This window comes from Lagopus muta, chromosome 16, assembly GCF_023343835.1.
Source record: "Lagopus muta isolate bLagMut1 chromosome 16, bLagMut1 primary, whole genome shotgun sequence".
NCBI lineage: Eukaryota > Metazoa > Chordata > Aves > Galliformes > Phasianidae > Lagopus > Lagopus muta.
This window is the reverse complement of record NC_064448.1, coordinates 4,053,422-4,079,020: the sequence shown is the minus strand read 5'-3', so window position 1 is coordinate 4,079,020 and position 25,599 is coordinate 4,053,422. Positions and strand designations below refer to the sequence as shown.

Sequence of the window (25,599 nt, the reverse complement as noted above, 5' to 3'; positions counted from 1 at the left end):
TGAGGAGGCCAACTGGGGTGGGGGGGTCACCCCCAACAACTGCCAACACAACACTGTTGTCAGATTTTTATTTCAAACTCATGAACGTCCAAGAAATCAAACCATGAGAAGAAAATACAGCATTGAACTCCTGGGGGGCTCCAGCCCCAAAATTATCTGACACAGGGGGAGCTGCAGGAAAGGGAGGGGGTTCCAGAAAGAGCTGAGAACCCTATGACTCATGCAGGTCTTGTCCTTCCTCCACAAGCTGTTTGGTGATGGCAACACAGAGTCCAGCTGGGCAGAGCCACACAGGTCTCATGTCTCATGCCATAGGACTGACAGCAGTGAAACATGTTCCTATAAACCTGCTGCAAAGCAAAGCCCTAAATCCTTCAGCTCCACCAGGCACAGAGAGACTGTGCTGGACCCCGAGTTCAGGTAGGCACCCAAGCCTCCTGTTCCACCCCAACCAACACAGTGCCCAACAGGCAGCTCTCCACACTGCCTGTGGGTTTCGCACACATCCCCAGGAATGAAGGACAGCATGGCTACAGGGGGCCAGATAATGCCAGGAATTCACTGTATGTCTCTTTTCATGCATGTTCAAGGCTTTGCTGTTGGAGCCCTTCACATTCAGTGCGCATGCCCATGCAGAAGCCCACCTGAGCCTCTACTGGGGGTCTGCCCACAAAGACCCTATGAGATGGGCTTTAGCCCTCTGTACTGATCAGCACTCTTTGGATAAAGAGCAAGAGAGAAACCACCATGCATGGGAAGCCTTCTCCAGCTGAAGCTTTCAGCGAGGCTATTGCAGCTCCCCAGCACGGGAGTGGCAAGAAGCCAGCTCCCTCCTTACCACTGACTGTATGCATAATCCCAGCAGCAAAAGCTATGCCACCCTGGAGAAGGAGAGGAGAAACCTCAAAGCCCAGGGCTGCTCTCAGCACACCACGCTGCTCCTGACACTGCTCTGGCACAAGGCAGGCCCATGTCTGCTGCGTACCCATGGCCAGCTACCCTTGGAGGAGCAGAGAAAGAAATGAACCTACTGCTTCCTCTTTTGTTGTGTGCATATGGAAACCTTTATAGCCAGCCCAAAACACAGGAGCACAGCCCTGAGCAGGGAGAAGAAAATCACTGTTGAAAAGATCAAAGTCCACCAAAGAAGGGAATGAAGAGGGGAAAGTGCTCCTCGCTCCAGGAAACTGCTCTGGCTGCAGCTAGCTGAGAAACCACTCAGTGCCTCCTCACATGAACATGTCATCATAGCCCGGAGGTGGGAGGTGGTCGGGATCTGGCCTAGAAAGGAATTTAGGACAAAGTCAAACCCAGAACGAGAGCACAACCCTGGAAGGAGCAGCAGAGCAGAGGCAGACTGGCAGCATGCTGTGATCCTTGCTGCAGTGGCTGCCCAGGCATGGCCAAACACCTACCCGGCCCTACCAGCCCCTAAGGGGCCAAAGGGGTCAAATCTGGCTCCTGGTGGAACTGCTCCTGGGGGAAGGCGGCCGGGGAGACCTGCTGATGGGTCAATGCCAGGCTGTGGGAATCCAGACCGGAGAGGATCAACGATCATTCCACCACTCCGACCTCTGGGGAGAGGAAAGGCAGCAAATGAGATGAGATTGGCACAGAAGAGCAACGTGCTCCTCCTGCACCTTCCCCATGCTGCAGCACAACACGTGCTCAGCGCAGGGTGTAAACTGCAGCTTAACATTACACTGAGATGGGAGTCTTATGGCTGCAGCACACACACCTAATGCAGGGCATGAGCAAACATCCAGATCCAAGGCACCACCATATCTGCAACCTCTTATTCTAGCTGGGGATATGCAGAAGGAAGCAACAGCAGCAGGTTCCTTCTTCCCTCAAGTTCCTGCAAGGATCCAGGCAGAACACAAGCCATGGCTGCTAAGTCCCCAGCGGGCTGCTGACCGTGCGTTGGACCTGCTGGTCATCACTGCCACTCGTAGCCCCATCCCTGCTGCCCTATGGGAGCACAGTGTTGTAAGAGCCTGCAGACCCTGCAAACCTTTCCAAAGCACTGCCTGGAAGTCATCTGCTGACCGTGGTGGCTCCTCAGAGCTGCTCCATGCTGCAAGTGCCATTTCCTCATAGTCGGCTTTCTGCAAACTCAGCTGGAGTCTCTGGACACCGCTGCCATCATACAAGTCATTAACAACTGCACTAATGAGTTCCATTACTCCAGGCTGGCTGCCCACGGCGCCCCAGGACAGCCAGGCCCCATGAGCATATGCCTGGAAGTCTGGGTCTCCAGCCCCAGTGCTGGCAGGTGTCAGCACACAAATCTGCTATCACTTACAATCATTTCTGTGTCATCTACAGAGAAACTGCCAATGAAGAGCTGGAGGCAGTGGGAGAAACAGGGTCCCCCCCACAACTGAACCCCTTTTCCTCATGCTATCAGGTTTCCTTCCAGTCACCCAGCCTTCTCCTTCCCGCAGGGCAGGACATTTCTAGCTGGCCAAACTCATAGAGAATCAAGTCTTGCAAGAGGGAAAAAATGCGATCCCCACAGGAGAGCTGTTCTGAAGAGGACTCCCCTGAGCTGCAAGGCGCTTTGCAACAACTCCAAGGACTGTTTTGTGTCTGAAGATGTGCTTTTATCTGGAATGGCAGATGACAGGTCCTTCTTGCCCAACCAAAACCAAAAAATCCAGACATGCATTTGGGAAGAGCAGTCCCCCAAACTGCCTGGCTTCCACTCAGGCCTTCTCCAGCATCCCTGCTCGAGTGCCCCAAAAAGCCTGGAGGCTCACAATCAGGACTCGGGCATCTGTGGACTCAACTTTAAGCCTCTCCCTCTCCAGACTGCTGGGCTGTAAATGCAGCAGCTGGTACCATTTTAAATTAGAGACTTACATTCACTTAACGATGTATTCAGCTTTGATTTACTGAAGGAATTAGTGCATGTTAAATGAATACAGGCTGATTATTAAACAGACGCAGATTGCAACCTATCATCTAAGCAAGCGACGGGATCTTATTACGATATTAGAACCATATTGAGGTTTAGCAACTGTCAATTGCTCCTTTGCAATTTGTAACGAGGAACTGTTCCACTGCCACCCGCACTCAGACACACTTTGCTCAATGCCTGAGCCAGACCAACGACAGCTGTTTTCAGGGAAGGTCTCTCAGTGAAGGGCAGAGCTGGGGATGCTCCCAGGACATGCAAAGCACCACCTCCCTTAGCCATACTCACCCCAAAGGGTCCAGGTCCTGCCCACCAACAGCGAAGGGGTTCAAAGGAGAGGGCCTGAAACAGCACACAGTGAACAAGACTTTCACTGCAGGGCTGATTTCATGCAGTTTCCAGCCAACAACACGACTGTCCTTGCACACCTGGAAGGAGTATCTTGCAACCTAAGCTCAATCAGACAACAGTGGGGCTAAAGAAACAGGAGGTGACATGTAAGGCAGTAGCCACAGCAGAGCCACCACAGTGTCTCTGACTTCCAGCCAAAGGCTTGTGGGGGAACAGAGGGAAGAACCTGCCACATACAACAGCACTGTCCTTGCCCCTGCTGTTTCTGCTCCACCAGCCCCCAAGCCCTGATGGTCCCTCAACCAGTACAGAGCAGGGCTTCCCTCCTTCCGCCCCACATCTTTCCAAAGTAGGGCACAACTAGCTCCTGAACTCATCATCCCATCCCTCAGCAAACAGCCTAAATCAATGAAAGCTGGCAGTCAGTGAGCCTGAGAACAGGTGGGGAGGATTTCGATCCCCTTCACTCCCTATTCCATCTGTGCAAGATGGGGACCAGGGATAAAATTTGTGCCAGGACCTTCAGTGGACACCCGCTGCTCACTCACCATGATGGTGCTCTTGTGCCTGCAGGGTGCCGGGGTGGGATCCCAAGGGGGTTATAATCCTGGGGGGAGACAGGATCTTTCTTCTCTGCCTGGGACTCCTTCTTGACCTTTTCTGTGGGGACCCCCAGGGGACTGATGATACCTGAAGCAATCCTTGTCCTCAACTCCTCCATGTTCTTGTAGACTCTGCAGGGATGAGAGGCAAGCTGGTGGGACAGACAGACTATGGCACTCAGGCACAAAGGTGCTGGACGGGGTAGTGAGAGGATGTACATTCTTTTGGCATCTCTGGCACAAAATATGTACTCAGCTGGCACCCTGGATTTGCACTGGAGAGAGGAGTCCTCCAGGCTCCTCCTAACCTGATCTCTGATCCCATACGCCCCCCTCCCCATGCTGGTGAGACTTTTTCTCCTGCAGAAAATGTCAGAGAACTGAGATTACTTGTGGAAATCATTCAGGTGCTCTGGGTTGATGTAGTCAGCCACTGCCAAGGTCACGTCTGCCACCTTCTGAGAATGACGATCCTAGTAAAGACAGGAGAAGCATGGTGTTAGCAGCCACGCAGAGCTAGGACTGAGGGAGGGAGCAAGCAGAGCCACTGGTAGGGAGATCAGGACATGAAGAACAAGCTTGCATGCCTCTTGTCCATGTCTCTGTGCAGTGTCCAAATCCCCAGCAGCAAAAAAAAACAACCACAACATGCAGCAAAACTCTCTCTTCTCGTTTCCCCCAGCCCAGGCTGTGAAGGTGAAAGACCAAAATCCCATGACAGCCAGAGTCAGGAAGAAGTGACATGGAGCAAAAACGTCCTAGCCATATGCTTGTTGGGAAGTGATGTGAAAATACATCCTCAGCTGGAAAAGTGGCACATAAAGGGACACTGGGCCAGAGGGCAAGGAAGACTATATCCATGGCCAGATGTGGCTGTGTTTGACTAGTGTCCGGCTGGGCCACATCTCTCAGGGACAGATGATGGTGTAAGGCAGAACAAATAGCAGCAAAACATTTGAGAAATTGGCTCTACTGTTTTTCACACATTTTGCACAGCAGCAGACACTGCATCTGAAAGGACTCCAATTTCTGCAGCAATCAGTTCAGGTGCTCACCATGACATTAAGGATCATGCTGTCTTCCACCGCAATGGCTTTCAGCAGCAGTTCCTGGGCATCGTCTGTGGACTTGTAGCGCAGTGTATACACCTCCTTGTTGGCTTCCCAGCCTGCGGGCAGCAGCTCTGACTTCCTTTCATCAGGACCAGGCTACAGCAAGGCAGACAGGACAGTAAGGCCCGCTAGCAGCTAGAACAGGAGGGCCCACAGCCATCCCTTGCTGAGTAAAAGGCAACCAAGACCCAAACCAGGAGATGCTGCTCCCTGCTGCCTGTCACCCCAAAGCTCCCGAGCACGGGAAGCCGTCTGGTCGCGGGGAGCTTTTCTGCCCAAACAGTATCTTGCAGCCCACCACAGCCCCCGGCAGGCATCTCCCAGCACCGCTCCAGGCTCCCGATCCCCACCTCAGCACCGGTATCCCCGCAGCAACAGCCTCCCCAAAGCACCACACTTCCGGGAACCCCCAACGACACACCGCAGCAGCACCACTTCCAGGTCCCGCCGGTACCGGCACAACCCGCAGTGCCCACACGTCCCTGCCGGGTTGGGCCGCGCGGAGGCGGCGAGCGGCACTAGGAAAGGCCGAGGATCGGCGCGGCCTAGCGGGGCCTAGCGGCAGTGCTGCCCGGCCCGTACCTGCTCTCCGGCGCCGAGGCAGCGGTAGCCGTGCTGGATCAGCTCCCAGTGGATCCCGCAAACCAACGCATCCTGCGAGCAGGAGATGCCGGCCTGAGCCGAGCAGTACAGCAGCTCCAACCCCGCCATGGCCGCTCCGCACCGAGCAGGCGCGGCCAGGCCGGGCCCTCCCCTCCCCTTCGCACAGCCGAGCCGGGCCGGAGCCGCGTCCCCGAGCTGGGCTGAGCCGGGCTGGCCCTCACTAGGGGGCTCCCGTCTGCTGTGCAGCGCCCGGCGGAGGCGTTGGGAAGGGGGATGGGGGCTGAAGTGAAATGGCCGCCGCTGGGGCTGGGAGAGCGGGCATTTCCGTGAGAAGTGCGGTGCTTCTGCGTGCACGGGGCGAGCTCTGCGTGTAGGGCTGCATCGCCGCTCCCTCTCGGGGGCGGCCCGTGGATGTGGCAGGGCTCGCTGGTGTCCGTGTGCCGGTTCCTGCCTGCTGCCCAGCTCCTGCTCCCTAAGCCCAGGCTCTTTCTCACCAGAAGCGTTGGGACATTGGCTGCCCAGTTAATAAAAATCTAAAGAACCTGCAGCTGTGTTCACATGCACCCCTGAATTGAGCACTTCCCTGGTTACCCGAAGGACACTGCAATGAGCCATTGTCAGGGTTATTCTATGCTTCCTTCGTCTCCTTTCCCTGTCTGTATCACCTGAGCTCTTGTTAAAATTGCCACTGAGTTTCCCAGCCATGCAGTGGCCTGGCCTGCAGCCGGTGTTATCAGCAAGTCCTCGACTCAGGGGGCTGGAGCAGCATCTGGATAAAGGAGCCCTGTGCCAGGGAAAGGCATCATTTGCTGCTTTCCCAATCTGATCTCCAGCTCCTTGGGAATACTCTGATTCATATTGACTTCATGATGCATCTATTAATTAACTTGCTCTGTCCACTCTTTCCATTTCCCCCTCAAGAAATCACTGAAGCTGAACAACTGACCGCAGCCAATCCTGCTGCTCCGCACTGCCCGTTCCTGTGAATCATCTCCCTGGTGGCTGTGGAAATGTTGCACCTCTTGTGAATGGTCCTGCTCCACGGAAGACTTTCGTGGCATGAAATCTGACAGAGCCGTGCAGGCCAGGTGGGAATCTGCAGGAAAGTGACCACTGGTTTCCACTGAGCCAGGCTTTCATCATGGGCATCCGGGACTCAGCTCCAGCCAACGGCTGCTTTGCTCATGTGTAAGAAAAAAAGAGGGAATGTCGAAAGATAATGAATTCTGTGAGGCCTCGATGCCCCTAAGAGCCAGGAAAGGCTGCGGGAGCCCTGCCCCAAGCTCTGAGAAGCTGGGCTCAAAGGTGCCAACTCAAACTCTGCACCATCCTCTGGTTATGGGTACCCTGAGTGGGCAGCTGCTGGGGGCTCGGGGCTGTCCAACATATGGGCAGGCCGATCCCCTCCGAAGGGCAGTTTGAGCAATGTCTGCTTCATCTGATTGGGGTTTGATGAGAGAAGCAGGAGATAATGGAGCTGGAGATTTTCCATTGCCAGGCTCATGATTCATAGCAGTGGGAAGTTCTGCCATGCTGCCCAATGGCTCATCCTGACAGGCAGCAGCAGCAAGGTGCAGCTCCACATGCCCCTCCCAGGCACAGCCGTTCTCTCAGTGGATGAGGGGAGCACCAAGAGTTGTGTCAGCTGAATGCCCTTTCCTTGGCAGAGTTTGCATCTCTTTTCTTGAGGAACCTGACCTTAAATCCTGTCCCCACTTGTGCAGAGCTGCTCACTGGGCTGGCTGCAGTTCTGCTGCAGGTGTCTGAGCTCTGTAAACTGCCAGCTCCAGGGCAGGGGGAGACAAGAGGAAGCGGTCACACATGCACGACTTGTACCAAGCTTTCCATCCAACTTGTTCCATCCCTGTTCACCAACCTGTTATCCATCCTTCCACTCATCTCCATACACTCAAATCCATCCATCTGCTTGTCTTCACATGGTTTTACCTTGGTGCCTCTGGGGAACACTGGTATTTGGGCTGCACTGGGAGAGCAGGGTGAATCCAGCCCTACCCATGCAGTGACTTTCTGGCTCCATGTTGGACAGATTTCATCGGGCTGAGGGCTGCGACCCTCTCCCACTTTTGTACCAACCTGGGGTCTCCTTCTACCGGCAGGGTCTGCATGAGACCTTGACATCTGCATTACAACTTCATTTATTTTCCCTTCCTCGTATGAAAAGGGCTTCCAGCTCCACGCAGGCACCAGCAGGGGCTGGTGGGTCTTCCCCATGGGCTTGGTGCTAGACCACAATAATGGGATGAGCAAGAGGGGGTACGTACTGCTGGAGCCACCTCCTGCATCCCCCACTCATGGTCGTTGACTGGGGATGTCCTGGGGAGCTGTGGTCATGGGACTGAGACCCGTTGGACCAAGCAGCTCCTCCAGCAGGATACACCCCTCCACGTGTCCCTGCCCTGAGGCCACCCTCACCACAGCTGTGCCCATGCCCGTGTCTCGTTGCTGCTAAATTGAAGCTGCATTTGCAGAAACCATGTTGCCCTGCTGCCACTGCCTGGTCTGCTCATTCCTGCCCTAGCATCTGGCTCGCGCTGTGGCTCTTAGGTGCTGAAAACCACTGGCCAAATGCAAGTGGCTCCCCTAACACCAGTCCTGCAGCCTGCAAACAAAGTGGGAGGCAGCGGGCAGCACAGCTGGAACTGGCAGCCAAATCCTTAATGAGGTGATGAGAGTCGCAGGGCCGGCTCATTAGTGCTGCAAGGCAAGCGCGTCACAATGGTGCTGGTGCTGGAGCAACGGAGGTGATCAACTTTCAGAAGACTGTGCAGCTTTAAAATAGAAGACAGGAATAGGAACGGGGTAAGTTAACATGTTGGGAACATTCATAAAATATGCCTGTCCGGATCTGCGGCGGCAGCCCTCCTGTCTGTGGCACTGGAATGAAGAGGAGCTTTGTGCAGCCCTTTTCCCCTCTCTGTGACCAAGGAGCGGGGTGCGTGTGGCAGTGGTGCATGAGCAGGTGGAGGGGTGCCTCGGGCAGGGCTCACCTCCGTCACACAAACCTCAGCCTCCCTGACCTTCATAGTTTCCTGCTGCCTCACAGCTCCCGATGGATGCGCCCACTGCAATGTCGTAACGGGGAGAAGAGGAAACTGATTTCCCAATCGTCCGCAGCCCATGAGCCCTCCGTGCTGGGAATGGCAGCCAGGGTGGCTGGCTCACTGTTCTGTGCCGTGCTGTGCCGTGTCACATACGCCACCTTTTGCATAGGATCCAGTGGGAGAAGGCAGAAAGGAGCCATGGGCAATTCCCTGCAGCAGCCACAGCATCGCAGGCTGCTGTCATCCTGAAGGAGGGGATCCCTGTGGCTGAGCCAGTGGTGCTGCACAGCCAGCATTCTCCTCTGTGTGCTCTGCTTGGCCACCCAGTGCCTGCTGGCATGGGCAGAACCGCTTGAAGGTGCCAACATCCCTGTGCCAAGGAACATGGGATGGGACAGGGCATCAGCAGGGGGTGCCCGTGGGATGACTTTCACCCCTCTCTTTGTTTCCTGGAGAGGAGAAGCAGTCCCTCTGTGAGCATTTAAGCTCCTCTCTATTTCCCCCAAATTCCAGGGTAAGATGACACCAGGGCAAGGAGAAAGGAGGTTTTTCTCTGCAGAAGAAATTCAAACCACATGCAGCGGGTTCAGAGCGGGAGCAGGAGGAGGGACTGGGCTGCATGGAGCGGGCTCTCAACAGCGACGTGAGACCTAAAGTCAATTAGCACTTTCAGGCCTCTGAACAAGGCCTGGTGCTGTGCTTCTAGCAGGCATAATCCCCGTCTGAGCTGTGCTGCCAGCAGCCTTTGAACATAATTAGGAAGCTCAAAGCCCCAGTGCTTCCCAGAAAAGCCTGTTAGCTCCATGGTGCAAACCTCGCTTGCAAGGAGCGCATCATGCAGGCACGGCCGTGACTCATCAGCTGGAGCTCAGCTCCATTTTTTGGAGGTCATCTTGCTGGACTGCTAATGAGCATTATCCCAAATGGGGCTCCCGTGCTCCCAGTGTCTGCCTTAGCTCTGGGGATGCTCCGCATACCTGAGAGGAGCGGGATGGTTTCACCCACAGGCTCAGTAAGGATGGGGAAACTGAGGCACAGAGTGCTCCCAGCACCGCCCCAGCAGCTGGGGGGCAGCACCCCCCCCCCCCCAACACCCCCAGCCCACACCCCACAGCCCAGGCAGCCGTCGCCATCCCTCCCCAGCTCCTGGGGGACCGTGGATGTGCACGGCTTGGGCCGGGCTTTGCAGGAACAAAACAAGGCCATCAATCAGCCTTGCTTCATTCAGCCACGGCCCGCGGGCAGGGCCGGCTCTGTCTGAGCACAGAGGGAACCCCGCATCAAAGCGGCCGCAGATGGCAGCACCCTGCCCGCCAGCAGCGTGCGGCCAACCCATGCTGCAGAGAGCTGGTGGCACGTGGCCCCCGGGTGGAGATGACCTGGTGTGGGAACGGTGGGGCTGTGCAGGGCAGGGAGGGGGCAGTTTGGGTGCAAAACCCCAAATATCCCCATTAGCAAAGGGATGGAGCCACTCTGCCCGTGACTCTCAGCAAGAGACAGAGCATGGGCTGACCGTACCGTGGCCCCAGCTCTGCTCCCACCCCACAGCTCCCACCATGGTCCCAGGGACTCCATGCTGGAACCAATCCTCCTCCCCCTGCAGCCCGAGGTAGCGGCTCCATATGGCGCATAACAATGGATGTCTTTTCCAGGTCACTAATTAAGACGTAGAATCAAAGTTATTAAAACAGGAAGGCTTAAAAGGAATGTTCTCCCCAAGGTGCCAGGTATATTAAAGCAAGGGGGAAAACAGCAGACGGGAAACAGGGTTGTGAACTGGGAAAGGACACAGCAGGGACACAGCGGGGACCTGCAGGGACCCCAGCGCACAGCCCAGACCCCAGAGCTGGGGACTACAGACAGCTGGCGAGCATCCCTGCAAGGCACAGGGGCATGGGATGGGCTCCCCTGCATCCACTCTAGGATGGGATGGGCTCCCCTGCCTCCACTCTAGGGGCTGCAAAGAGCCCCCATTTCTCGCACACAACCCCATGGTGCCCTCTGTCCACCTCCACCCACCTCCTGCACGCAGGCACGGCGTTTGCGCTTACACATGTAAAGCATTAGGATTTGTTGAGAAGCCTTTTATGGCTGCATTTTGTTCTTTATTTCCTACAAATTGAATTTGCCGAGGGGATATGTGCGGATTGTGAAATTATTTTGAGAACGGTTCCGCTGGGTTTTTCTTTTTCTTTTTTTTTTTTTTTAGTTTCCTTTGTATTAAATATTTACGGGGTTTAAAAGACGATGAAAAAAGAAAATGTTAAGAAATAATAATCAAAGTAGAAGGGAATAGCAGAGAAAAAAGGAGAAGGGCGTTGAAAGGTGACCGGGTCTGATCAGAGCTGGGTACCTGCTGGTGGGGCAGCCCTGCGTTGAGGCTCAGGGCACAAATGGGACCCACGTTCCCACCCAGTGGTTTCTGCACGCTGTCCTCCTGCCCCTGTGTCCCCCACGCTGGGTGTTTCCCGCTCGTTAAAATCGCAGACACATTTTTCATCTCTTTATATTCTGCCACTGTCATCGTCATTGTTTTGGGCTGGTGTGAATTGGGGACTGGCCGTCCACTGACGCTGCTGCTGCTCCTCTCCAGCCGGCTGCCGCCCTCGCCCCTGGGATGCGCCGGGACAGGGACAGGGATGGCACCATCCTTCTGCCACCATTTCTCTGGGGACATCTGCACCTAGAGCCATGGCAGCAGCAACACACTGCCAGAGGCAGAGGCAGAGGTTCTGGGAAGGGAAGGGAAGGGAAGGGAAGGGAAGGGAAGGGAAGGGAAGGGAAGGGAAGGGAAGGGAAGGGAAGGGAAGGGAAGGGAAGGGAAGGGAAGGGAAGGGAAGGGAAGGGAAGGGAAGGGAAGGGGGAGGGGAAGGGAGAAGGGGAAGGGAGAAGGGGAAGGGGAAGGGGAAGGGGAAGGGGAAGGGGAAGGGGAAGGGGAAGGGGAAGGGGAGGGGGAAGGGGGAAGAGCAAGGGGAAGGGGAAGGGGAAGGGGAAGGGGAAGGAGAGGGGGAAGGAGAGGGGGAGGGGGAGGGGGAGGGGAAGGGAGGGAAGGGGGAGGGAAAGGGAAGAGAAGGGGGAGGGAAAGGATGCAGGGATGTAAGGATGTGAAGATGCCGGAAAGCAGTGATGTGGAAATGTGAGGATGAGGGATGTAAGGATGTGAAGATGCAGGGAAGCAGCCCTGACCTGATGATCCCTCGCTCTGCAGACCCCTCCAAGCCTATGGGGTGCTGTGTCCCACTCAGCTGCATTCTTCTCCATTCTCCCAGCCCTGCTGGAAAACTTGGCGAAAGGAAAAGAGAGGACTGCAGGGCAGAATAGAATTCAGCTCTTGATCTGTTCTAGGAAAAGAAAGGACACACCAAGAGCTCTGCAATTCCTTCCCAATGCCTTGGCTGAGCACCAAGTGCCATCCAGACCCTGGTGATGTTGAGATTGAGCTCCATCCTGCCTGCAGCACCCTGCCCCTGTCTGGATGTGGCTTCCAAGGAGGCTCAGATGAGCAAAGCAGCACTGTAGAAGAGCACAAAGTGTCAGCAACCTCAAATTATCCCCTTTCCCTAGGAGAGGAGCGTTTTGCTCCAACCAAGGAGGCCGAGCCGTACATCACTCTCCCACTGCAATACTATGGTGTTGGACAGACCCTGCTGGGAGCCAGGCAGAGGTGAGGGCACCGGGTGGCACTGTGCCTCCGTGCCACTGTGCCCATGGAGCCGGCGTGGGTCTGTCCCCATGGGTGGGGAGCAGTAAATCCCTGAAAGGCTGCGTGTGGGACAGACGGCGCACCAGGAGCGCCCAGCATGAGTGCGTGGCAGGCAGCGGAGGAGAGAGATTTGGAAATGCACTTTTTCTGGCATCCATTTGTCCTTCCTTTAATCTTTTTTGCTCACATTCCCACGTGGAGAATTCTTTCCATAAGCTGGAGCTTGTAGAGCAGCTCTGCTCCCACCGTGGCTGCGGGCAACGGGGGCCGTGCCACTGCATCCCTGCTGCGACTCATGCAGCAAATACAGGGACAGCCACGTTCCCATGCCACCACCATCCATTTCGGCACTCGCACTCCCCAGCCCTTTCCTCCCACATTTCAGCCTTTTGGAGGATGATGAAGGAGCAGTACGTCCTCTGTGCGCTCGGGGAGAGGAGCTGCCCGCAAAGAGCAGTGCTTGGAGCGGCTCAGCTGCGTTAACGCCGGCTTTGTTGTGATTCCAGCTCCTGAAAATTGAATTTGTTAGCGGCATAAACAGGATATAAAGGGGGGGGGGGGGGAGGAAAAAGAGTGAGAAGTGTTTTTCTCCATGGCTCTCCCTGCGATGAAGGAGGTGACCGGTGAGGAGCACATCGCTGGCATTCTGTGCCTTATTAAAACCTCGTTCCTAATGGCAAACAGACGCTGCCGACCCGCTGCCTTTCTTGTCCCCCACATTTGCAGGGGAAATGGGACGCCCCAATGCTGAGGATGTTTCAGCAAGACTGACCCCTTTTTTGGGATGGTGATGAGTGGTGGGTTATTTCCCCCCCCTCCCCAAGAAACCGAGATGCTCTGCAGCACCTGGGGAAGCTTGGCTGAATCCATTGTCTGTATGCAATGTTATGGGGCTGCTCCCACAGCTCGGGGTTCCCATAGAACAAAAGCTTTCCCTTCACAATTTCTGCACTTTCCTTTTTCTTTTTTTTGCTTGGTTCTTTCTTTTTTTTTTCTTTCTGCCCCAAATTCCTGCTGCTTGGTGGCGTCCCTGACGTCAGCCCTGAGCAGGGCCGGCTGCCGCCTGCCAGGTGGTAGCAATTTTCCTGAACATCGACAAAATATAATTATCACTCCATTTTCACTTCTGAAATATTAAAGCTTGTGTCCCTGCTGGTATTAATTCTGAGAAAACTCTTTATGGGTCACTGTGACTCATGGCCGCGCTGCACTGCCGGGCACCTCGGGGGTGACATGCTCATGTCCCCAAGCCCTGGGGCAATGGGGAGCGGGGCCAGGAGTGACCCTGGGATGTGGCTGTGCCCAGAGATGGGGGGAAGAGGAGCTCCCACATCCCTCTGGGAACCCACAGCCCTCATTCCCACAGATGGAGCTGGGGACTCCCACTGCTTGGGGCCATGCAGGGTGGCTTGGTGGCGCTTGGCCCCTGGAGCAAGGAGAGAGGACAAGGACAGACAGGACTTTGAGGTGGCCAAGGAGCAGGTGCATGGCTGTTTCTTCGCTCAGCTGCGTGACATTGAGCCTGACCCAGAGCAGGAGGGGAGGCTCCAGTGGCACCAACCCATCACAGAGCTGCGTGTCTGTGCCTGAAGGCACTCAGCCATGTGCTCACCCACATCCAAGAAAAGGGCTGACGCCCAGAGGGCCCTCAAGACACGCTATTTCCTTCTAACTTGCTGCCCAAAACCATGAGCAAATCCTTTCAGCACCAGCCAGGGCGGGGAGGAGGAAAGGAAGCAGGGAGCCATGCGATTTGGTCACGGTACAAATTGGATCCTATCCCCAGGCAGGCTGCAAGCGAGAGGCTTTGCAGCTAACAGAGCTGTGTGGCATCCACTGGGGCTGTGCATGGGCAGGGTGGCACCCGGGCAATGCCATCACTGGCACTGTTCTCTCAACCCCGCTGGGGTTTTGCTTTCTCCTTGGCCACCCAAGGAGCAGAACCACCATCCCCAGCTCTGTGCCAAGCCCTTGGCCACCAGCACATGACGGGGATGGTGAGGGCGAGCGGAGGCAAGGGGGGACCACGAACGCCGCAGCTGCAGCCACGTCCCTCTGGGCACTGAGGCTGCCAGGGGAATGCCACCACCCAGGAGCTCCTGCCCAGAGCCTTTGTCTTCTGCTGAATTCCTCCTGGTGAGAGTCATCAGCTGCAGTCAGAGGGTTGACCCTCTTGGGAATGAAGGGTGAGAGGGAGCGACGTAGTCACATTGCAATTACTTGAAAAAGGAGAGGACTTCTGAGTGCTGAATCACATGGAGCCGGGACATGCATCTGACCGACGCTTCCATCTGTCTTTCCCAATACTTTCCTTAAATAGCAGAAATATTAAGAGAAATTCAATTGGAATTTGGCATAAATGATTCTTCAGTGAACAGAAGAGGGCCAGCTGCTAACGTACCACTGCCTTGCTCCCTTTCATTAACACATATACAATTTGCACTGCAGGGAGAGCCAGGGGCTGCCTACAGCCTGCCCAGCAGATAAGGGAATGCTCCATGGTGTGGCTCAGCAGCAGAGAGGTTGTGGATGCCTCACTCTGGGGGAACTGCAGCAGCAAAACTGCCTGTGATGCTTTGGTGTCCTCAGCCTGGCACAGCCCTGCACCGTGTCCCCAGGTTTCCCCACAGACCCCTCTGTGGGAGCTGCCCCAGCTCTGCAAATCCATCCATCACCCTGCAGCTCATTTCCCTGCTTTATCTCAAGGGAATCTTTCCCAAACCACAGCCAGGGGAATGCCCTGAAGGCAGGAAGAGCTCTCTGTCCAATTCCTGTACAGTGCTGCAGTTCCCCGAAACTCTCCCCCAGGCTTTCATTTTTCTTTTAAGCTCTGTACCACCCTTTCCTGCAAATCTTCAGCAAACATGGAGTGAAACGTGGTAGAGTTGGACAAGGGGCACTTCTCAACATTGCATTTACTCCTGTTTGGTCCAACCAGCTCTGCGACTTCCTGGCTTCCGAGCAGAGAGCACAGGAGTTGGGTAGCACTCATGGGAAGGCACAGACCTATTGCAGAGATGCTGGGCACCAGGGAGCTCTCTGCTCAACCACTCCTAAGGAAATAACACAACCTCCACCAGCTCTCAACCTCCACATCCCTCTCCCTCTATCTTTCTATGGCTGATGCTGCACTCACAACCAACGCATCCCTCCTGCATCCCCATCCCCACACCCACCGTGCTGCCCCAAATTCCCCTCTCCCTGCAGAACCCCAGTGCTGCAGGTGATGCCCAGCCCCGGCCCGGCCCTTGCCAGCTGCCATCACATTGTTCCCATTCTGACAGCTGTACGGAAACTGGAAGCAATGCTGACATGTGTCAACAATCACCAGCCAACAAGTGCCGAGGGCGGCTGTCCCCACCACCTAGAGGCTGTCACCCTTGGCTCACGTCACGACAAACTGTGGCGGGGAACCAGGAGTATTGTTTCAATTATTTCCATTATATAAAGTCAAGCCATTCAATATATTCTGCCTCTAAGGGGCTAAGATAAAGGAGATAAAATAAACACTTGGAAACCTGTTCTGCTGGCATGGGTGAGGAGTTCGGTTCCAGCACCAAACTTCCCCTCTCACTTCTTCACTCCTTCACTTTCCTCCTCCATTTCCCTTCTCCCACTGCCCTTCTGCCTTCATCACTTCTCCAGACCAATTCCATCTCTGCGTGTGCTTCTGTTTTGGCTCCACCACTGCACAGCTGCCACAGCATCCAGGACAGGGCTGGAGGAGCTGCACTGCTGGCAGGGCAGGGGATGGGGTGAAGCCAACCCTCCCTGGTACAGCTGCCTCCGTGCTCCATGCCCAGCAGCTCTGTATCCTCAGAGGAACCCCTAGGAGGCACAAAGGGGAGCATGGCAGGAGGAGGTGGAGAACAGCTTGCCGTAAGGATGCTGTAGGATGCTCCATGCTCTCAGCTGGTGCAAGGATGATTAACCTGCAGCTCAATGCTTCCAGTGCATTGCCCACGGGCCACAGAGCTCATCCTCCCCAGCACGGGGCTATGGGACACATGAGAGAGGCCAGGAGGAGGCCGGGATGAGGCTGGCAGAGTGCAGGATGTGGCCACGCCATGGGACGAGGCCAGCAGCGCCATGGGATGAACACAGGACGTGGCTGTGCCGTGGGATGAGGCTGTGCTATGGGATTACACCAGCAATGCAGGGGATGTGGATGGAGGATGCAGGATGCCCCGCCTGGTATGAGGTGGGGCCGTCACTTCGTAAACGCCGGGGAAAGGGCCTCTGCAGAGCTGGCGTGGGGAGCGGCTGTGAATTTCCATTCCTGTGGGAAGTGGGCTGCCACCGTCCAAGCATCTGGGCTTGTTATGATGGGAGAAGAATGCCAAATATTTTTCTTCCTTATCCACTACCATCCGTCGAAATCCTCCCCTGATCAAACCCATATTCATCGCTTTGGATGCACGATGCCTTCGGAAAGCCGCCCCTCCCTGCCAGCACGGCACGCAGGGCTCAGACCTGGGAGGAATCAGTGCCTCACCCACAGGGAGCACTGGGCCCCCTCCATCCCAGTGGGCTCCCTCCATCCCACCGCATCCCTCCATCCCTGCAGGTCCCCTCTGGACCCATCCCCAAATCACCCATCGCAGCGTGGTGCCCCTGGGCGGTGCAGCCTTGGAAGGCCCCCAACATTTCCCAGAGATGAAAGCACATTCAAGTGTCAAACAAACTTTCTGAATTATCTCTCTGGACGTTTTCTCTCCGGTGCTTTGGAAGACACAGGAGGAACATTACATTCCCCCCAATGCTGGCACGGTGTGGAGCTGCGGGAGGGAGCGGGGAGCTGCCAGGGCGCCTGCGGGCTCCGCTCTGTGCGCTCCGGTGCCGTCCGTGAGTCAGCACAGCCCCTGGCCGTGGCCCCAGCCGGGCACCTCGCCCCGAAACGCCGCCGAGAACAAAGAGGTAACAGGCGCCTGATTAATGAGCGGACGGCAAATCATCCCTTCCCACTGCAATTTTAGGAGGAGTAGTCATAAATGACCACGTTAAGGGAAGTGAACGGGATTGATCCGCTCCTGTGCAAGCACTCATCACCCATCGGGCTCGTTAGCAGCAAATGGCACAGCAAATGGGAATGGTGTCATCACTGTCATTGGCAAAGCCTCCATGGGCATTGTACAGCTTGAGGGATGAGCTGGGAGACCCGCTGTGTGTTGGCCCCAGGGACACAGTGCTAACAAGAGCCACCCAACGAGCGCGTGTTGGCACGGGGGTTGGCCTCAGATGCAGCGTGGTGCCAGGAGCAGGGCGGTGATGCTGGGAGCGGTGATGCTGCGATCAGGGCAGCAATAACTGGAGCAGGGTGGCGAAGTTGCAGCCAGCAGCATCCGCTGCTCCTGGAGCAGCAGCAGCTCCATTTATAAGGGACAAAGGGCCGGGGAGAGTGAGGTAGGGGCAGGCTGCTGGTGGGGGACTTTAATATGTCAAATGCATTTTCATGGACAAACACAGACCCTCCTGATCCCACACTGCTCTGCCACACACTGCTATGCACACACAGGGCCCTGCCAGCCCCCACGGATCCACAACAAGGGAACAGGACGTGGCTGTGCTGTGGGATGAGGCTGTGCACAGGGCTGTGCCCTGTTCCTGCAGGCGCCTTGTTTGTGGAAAGCAGTGCTGCGCCAGATGCTGAAAACCTGTGTTTTATGGGTAACTTTTCAATTTATGTCACAATGGCATGAGAAAAAAAAACGAAAGCAATCCCAACCATGGTTACTCCTGGTTTCCAAAGGGGTCTGAAGCAGTTCCTTTGTTTTTTGAATCATAACTCCTTGGGAATGAAACACTCATGTGTGGGATGGGGGAGGCAGAGAGACCTGGGGAGGGCTGGGGGAGCGAGAGGGAGAAATCCAAGTGGGGAATGGAGGCAGTGAGGACAGCAACCCCGACATGCAGTGGGGGCCTCCCTCCCTCTCTCCCTCTCCCTGTCCCCAGTTGTCCCCAGGTCTGCCCAGAACTGGGGTGACACTGATGGATGCATCCACCGCAGTGCTTTCTCCTGCAGTGAGTCTGCAGGTGCTCAGTGGTCCCCCAGTCCGACCTGTGTCCTCCCAAGGTAAAGCAGGCCCAGAACATCCCAAGCCCATTCTTTGGGTAAGGGGCAGCCTGCACTCAGGGTTCTGGCCTGAAGGTCTTGTACCTGTGGTGGGAAACTACTGCCAAGCTACCCACACATAGATCAGAGCATCCTGCACACAAGCCTTGCCCTTGCTGATGTTCAGTGTGGGCCCAGGGCTCCCTCTGAGTGTGCTGAAACCCCTGGGTCGTACACAGGGTGAGGGGTGCAGGCAGCTGTTTGGGAGCCAGGTGCTGGGAGCTGCAGCTCAGCTTGGCTCAGCTAGGTTGGCTTGGTTTGGCTCAGTTCTGCCCAGCTCAGCTCACTTCAGCTCAGCACAGCTCAGCTTAACAAGACCCAGTTCCACTCATCTGCTCCCAGCTCAGCTCAACACGACTCTCTTCAGCTTGGCTCTGTTCAGAAAACCTCAGTGCAGTTCAGTTCAGTTCAGCTCAGCTCAGCTCAGCTCAGCATGGCTTCACTCAGCTCAGATCGGTCCAGCTCAGCTCGGCTTGACTCCCCTTGGCAAGGCGCAGCGCTGCTTGGCTCGGCATGGCAGGCCCCGGCATGGCTTGGCACGGCCCGGCATGGCACGGCTCGGCCCGGCGTGGCACGGCTCGGCACACCCGATGCAGCCGCAGGACCCCGCGCCCTCGCCCCCGACCGGGACTGGATCGAGGCCGTCCCGGGGCGGAGCCACCCTGCTGTCCCCGCCCCCCAGAGCCGGGGGCTTCGCCGTGCCCCCGCCGGGCCGGGATGGCAGCGGGACAGACGGACGGCGGCGGGACGGCGGGACGCTCGGATCCGGGCCGGGGCTCCGCAGCGCGTCCGTCCCCACTCCTGCCGGTGTCTCCCGGGATTATTTTCCCTTCTCCCCATTTCTCCGGAGGGGGAAAAGCGAGGGGCTGCCGGTGGTCTTAAAGGCAGAGCCCACTGGCGCTGCCCTGCGCTGACCGCCCCATGCCCCCGTAGCGCTGTGCCGTGCCCGGGGCGATGCTGTGAGCTCCGCTCGGATGGTCTGAGTTCCTCCCTGCCCTCCACTCCTCCTGCCCAGATGCAGTGGATAATATTCATGTTGCTGTTATTCATCAGCTCCATGGAAATGCTCTCGCAGAACCGATGGAAAAAGCAAGGTAGGGTGGGTGCGGTGCGGGCAGGGAATCGGGTTTGCCAGTGTTTCTGCTCTCAGCTCGATGCAGGAGATGCAAGAGGAGCAAAACATCCTGGAAGGATGCTCGGAGACACCACCATCCCCTGCCCCATCCTTCCCCTGAGCAGACAGATCCAGGGTGCAGAGCAGGGTGTCCTGAGATGTGTCCCCTCTGCTGGGCAGTGCCACCGCGGGGCTGTGACACGAGGTGCTCAATTTGTGCCGGGATGAGGATGGGATATTGTGAGAGCAGGGCTTTTCGGAGGCCTTGGATTACAAATGGACAGTTTTCCCTGCGTTGTACGTGGTTGTAAGATGTGTCCATGGGGGTGGCAAGGCTGCTGCCGATGCACTCGGTGTGGGGACAGCCCCAAAAGCTGGCAGTGTGAGCCGGCACTACGGGGGGTGCGAGGGAGCATCCATGGGTCTGAGCACAGCTCCATGCACCCAGGTGGGGTCCCTCCTCCAGTGCAACCCCATCTGCATCTACAGCACCTGGGGAGGGGTACCCAAGAGCTGCCCCTGATTTCCCCATTCCCAGTGTTATGGAATCCCATTCCGATGTGCAGGCAGAGCTGTTTTTAAAGGTGGGCATCATAATATCGACTCATCACATCCCATCCTGTCCTGGTATCGGCTCCCCACCTTCCATGCCCACCAGGAGATGGAGGGAGGGCGGCAAAGAAAATCATCCCAAAGAACTAGGGAAGGGAAAGGCACTCGTAAATCCCCACGTCTCCTGGGAAGCCGCTCTGGCTGCAGCCAGGAACACAAATGTTGTCAGCGTTTGGTAAATATGTAACAGAGACCATAACAACTTAATGGATCCAAGGTGCTTCGTTAGCGGGCTCCCAGCACACGCAGCCTCCTGGCCACAAAGTGCTGCTGCCTGAGTCCCTGTGCCCTGGCACGAGGAGCAGGAGGGGCAGCTCAGGGCCAGCTGCGTGGCACCACTGCAGTGCATCCTTTACCCTTGAGCTGTAGAGCTGCGGGTCTGTAGGGCTGCAGGGCACCCTCTGCCTGCATCTCCTCACTGCTCCCCCAGTCCTGTGCTCCCTCTCTTGCTTCCCTGGAGGGCTGTGGGACCATGATGACAATGGCACTGCTACCTGTGCCACTACCCAAGTGGGTTTTTTTTGTGCCAATATGGAGATCTGGCCCCACTCCATGTGCCCAGGGTTGCCTCCTCCTCAGGGCTTGGCTATGTGGAAAATCCCATCTCCACGCTGTCAGACCTGCTGTGAGCGGATGGACCTGGGTGCTGTGCACTCACTGCTCTGTTCTGGCACTGCTGCCACTGCTCAGCAGGCACTTCTGCTCAGAGGCACAAAGGGTGAGCTCTAAGCTAGAAGAGAATGTTCCCAATAGCACTGGGTGCAGCAGAGGCACCTGGCTGTGTGCATGGAGAAGCCGGGGAGGGCCCGGTTCGGAGATGCCCTACTGTTATGGGGTGCTCCCCATCCATGTGCCCACGTCCTCGTCCCTGGAAGCAGAGCCCCCCAGGGCTGCTTTGCCTGTGTAAATCACAGCAGTGGGGCAGAGGAAAGCGGTGGCAGCTCTGGAGCCAGCAGACGGATCCTTATTGCAGCTCTACTCAGATGTTTCCAAAACCCTTTTGTTCCCTTGACACATATCACAATACATTTCTACCTGCCAACCCCCCATTGGGATGCACTGAAGGTGCCATTGCTGTTCCCACCCCCCCCACACACACAGCCCCTATCCTTGTCCCCACAGTGAGCGCCGGCCTCTTGGAGAACTGCACGGGCTGCGTCCTGTGCTCGGAGGAGAACGGCTGCATCACCTGCCACCACCGGCTCTTCCTGCTCATCTGGAGGGACGGCATCCGCCAGTACGGGGTGTGCGTCCACACCTGCCCCCCCGGCTACTTCGGCGTGCGGGGTCTGGAGGTCAACAGATGCACAAGTACGTGGTGTAGCCAGCAGAGCTGCTCTGCCTGTGGGCACCCCGGGGTCCCCCCGCTTCCCGGAGCATCCCCAGGACGTCTAGTCCTGGGCACTGGCTGGAGATGAGGCGGCTGGGATGCAAGGATTTCCCCCTCTCCCTTACCTAATGGGTTTGCAATGGGTCCCCGGGGTTTCCGGCCCCGCTCTCGCCCTCCCGCTCACAGCCCCCTCCCCGGCAGAGTGCAGGTCGCCCAGCTGCGAGAGCTGCTTCAGCAAAGACTTCTGCATGAAATGCAAGGAGAAGTTCTACCTGCACAAAGGCCAATGCTTCCGGCAGTGCCCCCCCAGCACCGCGGCTCAGCCCGGCACCCGCGAGTGCCAAGGTAAGCGGCACCCTCGCCCCGCGCACCCCGCGCCCCGTGCCAACGCGGCATGGTCACCGTCCCCTCCCCGCGCCCCCGTCCTACAGAAACATGCGAGCCGGGGCCCTGGAGCGAGTGGAGCGCCTGCACTCACGAGGGCCGGAGCTGCGGCTGCAAATGGGGTCTGGAGACGCGGGTGCGCGAGGTGCCGGGCTCCCCACGGGAGGAGGGGGCTGCGTGCCCCGCGCTGCTGGAGAGCCGCAGGTGCCGCCTGAGGAAGCACTGCCCGGGAGGTGAGCGCAGCCCCGGATGCCCCCCGCAGCCCCCCGGCCCCGCGCAGCCCCCCGGTCCCTAAAAGCAAGGAGCGCTGTGGGCTCCGGCGGTGAGCGGCGAGCCGGGATCTCATCTCCCAAGCATTTGGAGGTCGGTGGCGGCTGTTATTACCGTGCAGTTCTGGAGAAAGCCGCCTTCCCAAGCACATGTGCTGAGCAGCCCCTGGCACCGGCCCCATCCTGCCCTGCCTGCGAGGGAGAGGCAGCGCTGAGGCTTTCTGCTTTGCAATTGCAAACGGGGAGGGTTGAGCTGCTGGGGAGGGGGGAATTACCTGCAAAAGTCTGCAAAAAAAAACCTGCAACCATCTGCAAAATACCAGGAATGCAGAGACAGCTGGAGGGCATCACCTGGGGGAGCTGAGACAGCCAAGTCCTCATCCTGCTCTGAGATGTGTCCTTGGGATAAGGCATCGTCCTGCCCTGCCCGGTGGTCTCCCTGATTTTATCCAGCCCCCATCCCGGGGCTCCTCACCACCTCTCCCAGCACCCAGCCCAGTGGCAACTGGGATGGCAATGGGAACCGGGAGGTGGCTGATGTCACTTTTGGATGCAACCAGCTGGACTGAAAGCTGCTCTAATAAATCTCTGCTTAATAACTGGCAGAAAGGCAGATTGCATGAGATACCAATCTGTGAGCCTTGGAAGGAGATCTGAGCCACCGGCCCTGGCGTTGCAGATATTGGAGCTGCAGGTTTGCTGTGCATCGTTGCGAGGCGGTGGCAGCAGGAGGGAAGGGCTGGAGGAAGATGGGAATAGCTGCAGCCAGGTGTGCTGGGGCTGCAGAGCCAGGAGTGCATCTTCATCAGAGCACCACCAGTCATAAATAACGCTTCGTGCTGACAGCGTGGAGTTGATATCCTGCCCTGCTAAGGCAGCTTTGGGGTGCCAAGTGGTGATGATGCGGGGAAATGTGGCTGCACTTCCTGTGGCCCCTCGAGGCTGGTGGCAGTGGAATATTCTGCTCTGGAGCACGGTGCCATGCAAGTGCTGGAGGTGTGTGCGCTCAGCTCGGTGCCCCCACCACCATCCCCTTGTGGGGCCATAGATTTGGATACACCACAACTCATGGGGTGACCTGAGCTGAGCTCCAAGGCTGCAGGGATGGGCTCTGGGGCACAGCCCGGTGCTGATGGGGATCAGCTGTGGGTCTCTCCCTGAAACAGAAGGAAGCCCCCCGGTGCAGCTGCGTGCAGCCTCAGCAGCAGGAGAAGCCCCTCTGCTCCCCGTCCCTACGCACCCACCCTCGCTCCCAGGCTCCTGTCCCAGCCAGCCGACTGCTGCCTTATGGGATCCAGATGTTATGGGACAGCGGGTTCGCTGGACGCGCCGAGAGCTGGAGGAAGGCACTGCCTCATCCCAGCACCGCGCTGTGCGATGAGAGATTTGTGCTACCACTTCTGAGCCGGCCTCTGGAAGCGAGCAGCGTCGGCGCTTGGCCCGGACACAAAACCATCCACGCCACTGTAAATCTGCCTTGTGTCCCCGCCGCGCTCCGTTCCAGACGCTTGGCATCCGTGCCGTGCCCTTTCCTTTGTGGGTGGCAATTGTCTGGGAGATCAGAGCAGAAAAACAGAGCTGAGTAGGAAAAGAGATGGAGCCCTCAGAAAGAAGCAGCGTCACCAGTGCTGGAATGCACCGCTGTGCTGCTCGCGCTCTGGGTGCCCGCACGGCCCGGTGAATCCACCTGGATTTTGGGCAGCTCCCAAATGTTCACTGCTCCATTGGATCCTGCAGGTCTCGTTCTGCGTCCTGCTTTGCTCTGGGGTCTCAGCACTGCTCCCACCGACCTGCAGACTCAGGAGCTGGAGAGGTGTTTGGGGAGGCATGGATGTACCCGTGTCCCACCTGTGTCCCATCCATGTCCCACCAACCTGCTCTCACCTCCTCACTCCTTGCGCAGAGGCAAGGTTCGCTGCTTTGACCCCATCGTGCAAAGCTAGAGGCTCTGGGGACACTGAGGATTTGGGGTCCAGCAATTGGTCCCTGTGCCCACACACCCAGCGCTGCTCCAGGGACAGCCCTGCATCCCCCCTGTCCCACTGATGGGCCTCAGGAAGGATCCAGATGGCAGCAGTCACCCATACACAGAAGGGCCCCTGCTGCCCATTCCCAGTGAGAAACCCCTCTATTTCTCCGTTTTTTTTTTCTCTTCCAGAGAAAACCAAACTCAGAAACAAAGGCAAAAAGCGGCAGAAGAAGCAGAGGACAGAGCAGGACGCGGGCACCTAGCGCAGCAGCCCCCCCGTGCTGCCCCTGCTTTCCAGCTGCAGAAAAATTGCACAATTTTCTCCCCCACCACCCCCTTACCCCAACCTCCCCCTTTCTTTTGAGACAATTTATGGCCTGTAAAACATTTCCTTTTCAGAAAATCTAATTTGCAATGTCCAAAGCAATGCCCCGGGGCTCGGGCAGGGGGTGGCTCCCTTATTTTGCTCTTCTTCCCTCTGCCACTCTCTGCAGCTGGGTGGGATGGGGCTGGTGTGGGTCTGACCGTGCTGCAGGCCATGGATACCCATCCCAGAGATGTCCCATCCCCACTGGATCCTGTGTACATTGGGGTCCTGCAGGGCTCAGCACCTATGGCACATGCATGGGTTCACAACAATGGGGGGGAAGGGGGGCTTTACCCATGCACTCCACATCACAGCAGCCCCCTGCGCCGGGGGAGCAGCCCCACAGCCCCCTCCAGACACGAGCAGGGCGACACCATCCCTCTCCCCATCCAAAGGACATGGGAAGCACACGGAGAAGCGCTGCAGCACCTTTGCAATGCGCTTTGCTCCAACTGCTGCTCTCACCATGGGAATTTCTGTGACTCTTTGAAGAGTTTGGCCACCCCATTCCTCCTCCCGGCACAAATGGGGGTTGTGGGGCCCTTCTAGGAGGAGAGCACTGGGTGTCAGCACCGAGCCAGCCGGGAGCATCACTGCTCTGTTTGCTTATGGACAAATAAACTATTAAAGCCTCTGGCATCCATCGCCTTTCTGTTTTCCTGCACTGTGGAAACAGTTTCTGTGAGGCACTGCTATAGAAATCGTGGGTAGGGGGGATGCTGGGGTCACTCTCAGCTTCTGTCCCCGCAGCACACAGCAGTGGTTTTCGCCATTTAATCATGAAGCAGCAGGAGTGAGCAGTGAGCAGTGAGCAGTGAGCAGCAAGCTGCATCGATGGGATCCTGTCCCTTCCCCAGGTGCTACAGCAGGGACGTGGGGACAGCAGTCAGTGGGGTGCCCACAGGATCTGTGTTAGGGTTAGGATCCAAGAAACCTGGCAGAAAACCCAAGGAGATTCTTGGGCATCCTTGTGCCTGGGGAACACCACTCTCCCACGACCACTCTGTGCCCATGGCCTGCCCTGTCCCTACAGCTGCTCTTGTCCCCATGGCCATTTCCGACTCTATGGCCACCCTGCCCTATGGCCAC

At 57.1% G+C, this 25,599-nt stretch overlaps 2 protein-coding genes across 2 annotated transcripts; one reads left to right on the top strand and one right to left on the bottom strand.

Annotated features, from left to right (window-relative positions):
* Positions 1-54: 54 nt before the first annotated feature.
* On the bottom strand, positions 55-5,931 carry PSMF1 (proteasome inhibitor subunit 1). Its single transcript, XM_048963328.1, has 7 exons — positions 5,568-5,931; positions 4,929-5,081; positions 4,264-4,346; positions 3,820-4,005; positions 3,209-3,262; positions 1,416-1,574; positions 55-1,281 (listed from the first exon to the last, which is right to left on the bottom strand). The coding sequence occupies exons 1-7, from the start codon at positions 5,694-5,696 to the stop codon at positions 1,230-1,232; spliced, it is 816 nt and encodes a 271-aa protein (XP_048819285.1). The 5' UTR covers positions 5,697-5,931; the 3' UTR covers positions 55-1,229.
* A 13,162-nt stretch (positions 5,932-19,093) lies between these two features.
* On the top strand, positions 19,094-25,134 carry RSPO4 (R-spondin 4). Its single transcript, XM_048962814.1, has 5 exons — positions 19,094-19,559; positions 21,314-21,502; positions 21,723-21,866; positions 21,953-22,138; positions 24,333-25,134. The coding sequence occupies exons 1-5, from the start codon at positions 19,481-19,483 to the stop codon at positions 24,404-24,406; spliced, it is 672 nt and encodes a 223-aa protein (XP_048818771.1). The 5' UTR covers positions 19,094-19,480; the 3' UTR covers positions 24,407-25,134.
* The last annotated feature ends 465 nt before the right edge of the window (positions 25,135-25,599 follow it).

Excerpts from the sequence above, each read along its gene's own strand:
- PSMF1 (XM_048963328.1), bottom strand. The coding sequence starts at position 5,696 with ATGGCGGGGTTGGAGCTGCTGTACTGCTCGGCTCAGGCCGGCATCTCC. Across the intron at positions 4,347-4,928 it reads GCATGATCCTTAATGTCATG|GATCGTCATTCTCAGAAGGT; the intron begins GTGAGCACCTGA and ends TGTCTTTACTAG. Across the intron at positions 1,282-1,415 it reads TTAGGGGCTGGTAGGGCCGG|GCCAGATCCCGACCACCTCC; the intron begins GTAGGTGTTTGG and ends ATTCCTTTCTAG.
- RSPO4 (XM_048962814.1), top strand. The coding sequence starts at position 19,481 with ATGCAGTGGATAATATTCATGTTGCTGTTATTCATCAGCTCCATGGAA. Across the intron at positions 19,560-21,313 it reads GAACCGATGGAAAAAGCAAG|TGAGCGCCGGCCTCTTGGAG; the intron begins GTAGGGTGGGTG and ends TTGTCCCCACAG. Across the intron at positions 22,139-24,332 it reads GAGGAAGCACTGCCCGGGAG|AGAAAACCAAACTCAGAAAC; the intron begins GTGAGCGCAGCC and ends TTTCTCTTCCAG.